Source organism: Antennarius striatus, chromosome 12 (assembly GCF_040054535.1).
Source record: "Antennarius striatus isolate MH-2024 chromosome 12, ASM4005453v1, whole genome shotgun sequence".
Lineage (NCBI taxonomy): Eukaryota > Metazoa > Chordata > Actinopteri > Lophiiformes > Antennariidae > Antennarius > Antennarius striatus.
In genome coordinates this window covers 7,874,893-7,882,500 of record NC_090787.1, presented here as the reverse complement: position 1 = coordinate 7,882,500, position 7,608 = coordinate 7,874,893, and the positions used below count along the sequence as shown (strand labels likewise).

The 7,608-nt window shown below is 41.5% G+C and overlaps 1 protein-coding gene across 1 annotated transcript in view; it reads right to left on the bottom strand.

The window, feature by feature from the left end:
• wnt6b (wingless-type MMTV integration site family, member 6b) overlaps window positions 1–7,181 on the bottom strand; it is a 26,334-nt gene extending 19,153 nt beyond the window's left edge. The window contains exon 1 of the mRNA XM_068330150.1: window positions 6,262–7,181. Within this exon, the coding sequence (XP_068186251.1) occupies window positions 6,262–6,341 (80 nt within the window). The 5' untranslated portion in view covers window positions 6,342–7,181. The remainder of the gene's footprint in view (window positions 1–6,261) is intronic.
• Between the last annotated feature and the right edge of the window lie 427 nt (window positions 7,182–7,608).

Below are 7,608 nucleotides of genomic sequence, written 5' to 3'. Positions count from 1 at the left end.
TCTGTGTTTGTGAATGATCAATGCTTTCATAGATGCCCCTTTTGTGCTCAATCATGATAGCCTCACCAATTACCACAACAAACTTCTTTACCTGTAGAACTCCACAGCCTTTTTTTTAAATGAATCTTTATCATCTCTGTCAACTTTTTTTGGAAAGCTTGGATGGACTGTTGTTTCTGATGTAGCTGCAAATCGGAAAAAAATAAAGTTTCAATCGAAGATATTGGAAATAGACAGCTTAGTCAGTGTTTCCTGGGCTCAAAGCTGGGTCACACAGAGATTAAAAATCGGTGCACAGAGAGACCTCAGGTTTCATTAAGTATCTCACAACACCATAGATAAAGTGCTGTACTGTACGAAGCCCTTCTTTCTTTTCACTCCGCCCACGAATGAGTGAATTTCATCCCTCCTTAATCCCTCAAGTATGCCGGAGATGAAGACAGTCACGACAAGCGCTACTCTGAAATGGCAGAATGAGACGGGAAAAGAGGGTCAAAGAAATTGATAAACAGAGTCGAAGGGTTGAAAAAAAGACAGTGAAAATTTCAATGTGAGATAAGGAGGAGTCAAACAGATAGACAAAAACACATGCAGCTGGCTCCACCAAAACCAAAATCATGTGTGAATACAAGTCAGTTGGAAATAAACTAAGGAAAGATATTGAGGGAATTACAAAGCAATATATAAGTAACTTGTAATTAACAAAAGGTAGATTTTGCATCATTCGTTGTATACATGTGCAATATACTTCAAGAGAATTTCAGTCTTGTTTAGAAAAGCTTCAAGATACTGCCAAGAAAATAAAAAAATAACACTTGTCGAATAATAATGATTAATGTCTATATTTTAAAAGACGGCACTTCTGCATATGACTGATGTCTCTGACAAGTTTGATGAAAAAATGTAGGCCAGTTTTTGACTTTTGTTGGGTTTTACACACAGACAGATGGAGTGAACAATAACTATATCCCCAAGGTATCACTGCTGCATCATGAGCCAGCAGACTAGGGATGAGTCGATCATATTAAAGCATGTTTGCTCAATTTATTTTGAAAACTTGAAATGTATCTTAATAAAAACTCCCAGAGACTATTAATTTGTAACACATCCAGTTCTTAAGCAGCAATAAATTGCAACCAAGAGGAAGCCAACACCACAAAACCAAAGAAAAGCTCCACATTTATTAACTTGTGATAACATGTTAAAGAAGCACGCCCAAAAGAACTGACAGCGAGAATATAAAAATGCCCCAAAATGGATACATTAGCAGAAAACGCAAGGGTTGGATTATGGATACGGGTGAGGTTATGGGATATGGAGAACAGTTGAATGCTATACTGATTTGCAGACTGGTGGCACATCTTATTCCACATCTAAGCAGTCAAAAATGTCTAGCAAACATCAGACAACAACTTTGATAAGCTGGCCATATTATTTCTTTCTTATCTTTTATTCTGTGATGTTTTTCAGGTAATCAATGAGTCACAGCATCGCTAGTAGAGATGCTAAATGAGAATGACTTTGCTAGACCCAACAATGGGACTGCAGCTTCTTCATCCTGGAACTTTGCAAATCTACTTTCCTCCAGAACCAAGAAGAAGAGCACATTAGCCCAGCTTTATCTAGCCTGCATTTTGCTGCAAATTTTGCTGTTGATATTATTATCATTACTGTTGTTTTATTTTCATGATGTTTCTCAGCGGGTATGTTCAGCTCAAGTACTCTGTTGTCCCCTTCCGGAAAATCTGTGTACAGTGTGGACCTTACTGTACACACAGGATGACAAAATAAAAGAGTAACTCACAAACTTATATGATTACAAAATTCCAATTTAACCAAAATTGGACAATTTCCCTTTATGTTCTATTTAAACCACATAATTGCACATATAAATTTATTAGATCTTTTGATAGTACAGTAGACTAACCAGAATGTGACAAGATATGAAATAAATGATTTTGAAAAATGAAAACTTGTCCAGGCCTGACAGGCAAAGAAAAAAGTGGAAAACAGCAAAATTGCACTTAATCAACATAAAGAATAGGACAATCATTCTAATAAAGCTTTTAAAATGACATGTGATGGTTAACTTGATCTCGCCTGGAAGAAATAAAAAAAACGACCGACTCAAATAATCACTCCTACCTCACTCCCAAAATAAAAAAAAGCATCAAATTTGTAAGACTGCATGTTAACATTAATGTTAGATTAGCTTGCAATGTAACAAGCAAACATCTGTCTCTTCCAATAACTATGCTGCCCTTTTCTGTTGAAACTATAGAGGCATTTTGACATGTCTTAAACCATTCGTAACCTCTTCCCTATATATTTCTGAATGCACACACACACACACACACACACACACACACACACACACACACACACACACACACACAAACGTATTTAATTCAGTACTCTACCCTCTATCTGCTGCCAAACCCACAGTCATTTAATCTTTATCTGTACTCATCTCTCTGTTCCTGATTAGACATCTAGCGTGGCAGACCAGGAGTGGAGTGGACAAGATAAGATCAGTTACAATGAAACTCTCCTCTGGTGATGATGGTTCTTACTATACAGTCTGTGTGTGTTTGTGTGTGCACACATTGTTCCTACAACTGCATGACTGAATGCGAGCATTTGTTCACGTTAAAGTTCACGTTAAAGAGATTAACTACAGACTGATGGTTGCATATGTATTAGGACTGACACACACATAAACACGCAAGATGAGAGGAATGCAAATCACAGACACACGACCAAAGGCTGTGTGTGTGTGTGTGTGTGTGTGTGTGTGTGTGTGTGTGTGTGTGTGTGTGTGTGTGTGTGTGTGTGTGTGTGTGTGTGTGCGTGTGCACCTGTAGGCTTGTTGCTTGCTCCGAGTGAGTCCGCTTAACATGGAGCCACAACAGACACACACACAAATACATGTGCCAAAGTTGGCCCTGCTAAGCACAGCAGTCAAACCACAGTAAGAGAGCAAAGACATTCCTCACCCTCCGAGTCTCTGAGCTGCGCTCTCTGCTCTCAGGCCAAATGATTAGAGCTCTCTAATCAGCAGAGGCTCTGAAAGGACAGCTATCATCTCTCTCACTCTCCGCCTATCGCTGCAGCTCCCTCTCTTTTCCTCCAGCGACAACCTATCCTAGCGATAGGTATTTTCCTACAAAAGACAAGTACAGTTCAAGACGTATGAGATAGGGACACTGAAGAGCATGAGACAGAGAAAGGGAGATGCATGATGGTATGTCCAGCAGCTTTCAACAGAGAGCATCATTGTCCAGGCGGCCCAGGGAGCGACCCACAGGTGTGGCTCCAGCCTAGAAGCACCACAGTCAGCCACTGTGTCCCTGTGTGTGAAGAAGCTGGACGACAAGTGAGTGACCGAAACGAGGATGACAACGTTTGTCAGTAGGGATAAAAGGAAGGAGTTGGTTTCCCAGTGTTGAGGCATCAGTCCTTCATGGCTTAATTTAAAGTAAATGCCACAGAGGGACCCTTGGAGAGTTTGTTACCACAAGAGCACTGCAGAAATTTCCATACATTTTGACAGAAGGATCTTATTTCTCATACATACGATTAATGAGAAAGTAACTCACAGATTAATAAAAAAGCCTGCTTATGGCTGTTAAAAATTGATGATGTATTTGTTGCTAATAGTGGTATAATCTTATGTACAAGTCAAGCATCCACGTTATATGTTCTCATGTCTGCTTCTCCTTCTCATTTGAAATTGAATTAGCTGTTAGATGAGAGGATTTTACCAGATATAACCCAAATAAAATGTGCATTAGTGTCATATGTGACGGTGGTGTAAATTGATGACCCCTGCAGGGGAATTGTTTTACCCCCATCCCCTCCACAGCCAGGTCAGCACAGTTCAGCTACAGGCCAGAGCCCCTCTGGCTAACTGACTCGTCTTTGCCGATAGCTAAATTTCATACTTCAAGCACATCTTAATCTCTCTGACCACACAGAGTAATACAGTAATGCCACCTCTAAAAGAAAAGAATATATATCCAGTCTGGCATTTTAGCATAGTCAGGGAAAACAAAGCATTTCACAAAAAACGCTCAAAAGCTTTCACAGACCCAGTCAAAGATATCTTTCATCTCTAACCCTCTCAATCAATCAAGTAAATCTTTATTTTCGTGTGCAGTCCAGTATCGCAAATCACAATTTGCCTCAAGGGGCTTTACAGTCTGTACAGCAACACCCTCTGTCCTTAGACCCTCTATACAGATAAGGAAATACGCCCAAACAAAAAAACTTTCAACAAAAGAAAAAACAGAAGAAGCCTCAGGAAGCACCACAGAGCAGGGATCCCTCTCCAAGCATGCAGTGAATGCACTCAGATGAACAAAATATGGCAATATTTACACATTTTAATTACAAAAATACAAATAAATGTGGAGATTAGTCATCCTAAATGTCAGGATTGTCAGTTTATAATAATTACAGTCGCGTAGGCGTTTCTACGTGCCTGATCACCAGTTAGCATTCCTGAGCCAAGATCCCAATCCTGTTTCATATTTAGTCATTTGACAGAGAGCATAAACAGAATAATATGTGAAAGATGATGGAGAGCATTAGACAGGGAGAGCGGAGGGTTGTCCAGCTGAAGCTCAGCAGAGCAACCAGACGGCGCTGCAGCCTACCACTCCTTAAACCTCATTGGATGCGATGCACTCCTGTTGTTTGCCAAACAAGTGGGGTTAAAGAACATACAAGGCACATGTGAACTTTTCAGATGTTTAAATATACATCTTTGAGAGACCATCCTGAAACGGTTTGGGTGTATGGATGTTACAGTTTTATTTTCAATCATCAATACAGTTTTTGCGTAGGTTTTAGTGACACCCAAAGATGCTAAAAGTTAATATATACAATAGGATTATCATAAGTGTTTTTTCAAAGGCAACAAGGTGCAAGCCATTTCCAGAATTTATTATCCATTAAATTTTGCAGATATGAACAGATTCTATAAATTCTCCAAACAGTGGTCATTCTGGGTAACTCCGATAAATCCCCACAGGTTACTTGCATTAACCTCGCATCATCAGATATTACACACGACCTGAAAAAGTAATGGAAAAGCTGCTCAGGGGAATATACATCCTCTAAAACTACCCATCCAGCTGCCAGTCATACAAGGACATACAGCAGACCTCCACAGCCTCACTGACACTACAACCCACAATGACCTTGACTGGGCTGTGAATGAACAGTGGGAGGATTCGCTGAAAAAAAAGGAATATCACAAAGCTCCACATTCAAACACTGCCGCTTTGCAGAAGTGTGTGTGTGTGTGTGTGTGTGTGTGTAAGTGTGTGTGCATACAAAAAGAAAGAGGGACAGAAAGCCCCTAATATTGAATGTTGTCTAATGAAACACCACCCACCCACACACACACACACACACACACACACACACACACACACACACACACACACACACACACACACACACACACACACACAACAACAATAATGAACAGACAGAGACACACATGGACTGAAAGTATGTTATCAGCAGATCTACAGAGGCTGTCTATCTCTGACTGTCTGTCTGACTGTCACACACCTTCCAGACCTGAGCCTATATGGATTGTTTTATGATGACATATCCACAGCGCCTAAAGGGCCACCTGACATTCCTGACTCTGAACCCCTACAACACACACACACACACACACACACACACACACACACACACACACACACACACACACACACACACACACACACACACACACACACACACCTTGCTTCTCTCCTCCATGTATCAGGCAATGCAGAGCAGATAACTCTTTCACCCTGCCTCTGCTTTTTTTTTTTTTTTGTCCTGGGGAAACAAAAGTCCAATATTTTCATTTATTTGACATTTTTTGTCATTTTCTGTAGATTTTTTAGTAATTAAAACCCTAGAATATAAACACCCAACAATTATTAGAAACTACTTCCAACTTTTAGACACAGTCATCTATTTTTAAAAAAATCATTTGTCTACTTGCTGCCTATTTGGTCCATTTTTTATTGATCCTCTTATCTCTTTCCTTAAATATAAATATCATATTTAGCCAGATTCCAGAAATGATGAAAATTCCCGGGTTTAACCAGAGCATTAAAGTGAAATGCCGGTAATGCAGAGCAGCAGTGCTGTGATTATGTTTGTGCGCTGAAATCCAATGCAAACGAAACGGATGAGCTCTCCGGGTTAACGTGAGACACACAAAACACGTGGTAAACCAAGAGCACTTACCACCACAGTCCGATGATATTGACTGGACACAGCAATATAAAGAACAGGGCCAGCTGGATCCGCGATAGACGAACCGTCATGGTGAACAGCGAATCCTTCCAGGAGATTTTCCAGCAAAAAAAAAAAAATCTAATTAATGACGCAAACACTGAGTTGGATTACTGTTTACACACATAGGAGGACCTTGTGTTCTGACTGGTCGCTTCAGCGAAATCTTAGTGGAAGCTGTGTGAACATGAGCGCAAAAAGTTCATCATCCAACTCCTCGTCTGTCGTGCGCATCTTAATGCGCAAGGAAGTTGGTCAAGAGGCTACTGAAGAGATGTCCGCGTTCAAAGGTGTGGTTAACCTCTTCATTGTCGTTCTGCTCTGTCTGTCGCGGCGCATTACATTGCTCTCAAAATCTGGACTTCCGAAGTGACTCCAAGCAGCGAAAGTCCGCTCTGACTGCGAAACAGCGCACCGAACAGTTCGAGCTGTGGTTGTAGGAACACACAGAGTCTCGGATAACTGCAGTGGAAATTAAGATGATAATTTTGAATAAAAAAGGACGTCCCCTCTCTCATTTATAAAAACTGAACCCCTGTGGTTTTGGGCGCTGCGCGACGGACTGACGCACCGATGACCTTCGTGAACTAACTTTCATTGCGCACCGGCTGCAGGTAGAGGCGTCTGGGTGCCACCGTCTGCTGATGTGTTTTCCTTGGATAATAGAGGGAGGAAAAATGCGCTCGTCTTCTTCCTTCCACCTTGGTGTGACGTCGCTCTGGGCGAAGTGAAATTCTCGCTGTCACTCCAAGAGGGAGAGAGAAAGGAACTGCCAAAGTTTTTGGAGGACCCGGTTGAGCAGAAAAGTCGCGAACACACACGTGCGTGATTACGCACGCACGCACGCACGCACACACGCACACACACACACACACACACACACAATGCATACATTTTGACATATATTCTGTTCAAAGTGGATAAGAAATAAGAGCTTATTGCTTCAGGTGATGTCAGCAGAGGTGTGATGGAACCCCTCAGATGTTTGTGCCAACAAACTGGCATGGACTGAAGCCGTTTTAGTGGCTCTATTATCCTGTGTGTGTGTGTGTGTGTGTGTGTGTGTGTGTGTGTGTGTGTGTGTGTGTGTGTGTGTGTGTGTGTGTGTGTGTGTGTGTGTGTGTGTGTGTGTGTGTGTGTGTGAACGTGTGTGTGTCAGTGCGGGGGTATTATTGCCTATCTGGCCAAGGGCATATCCATTGAAATTCAACACCGCTGTACTGTAGATGCCCATAAAAGCTCTGACACAAGTCTTCGTTCCACTGCAGTGATGCAATCAATCACCAGCGTAACACAAGG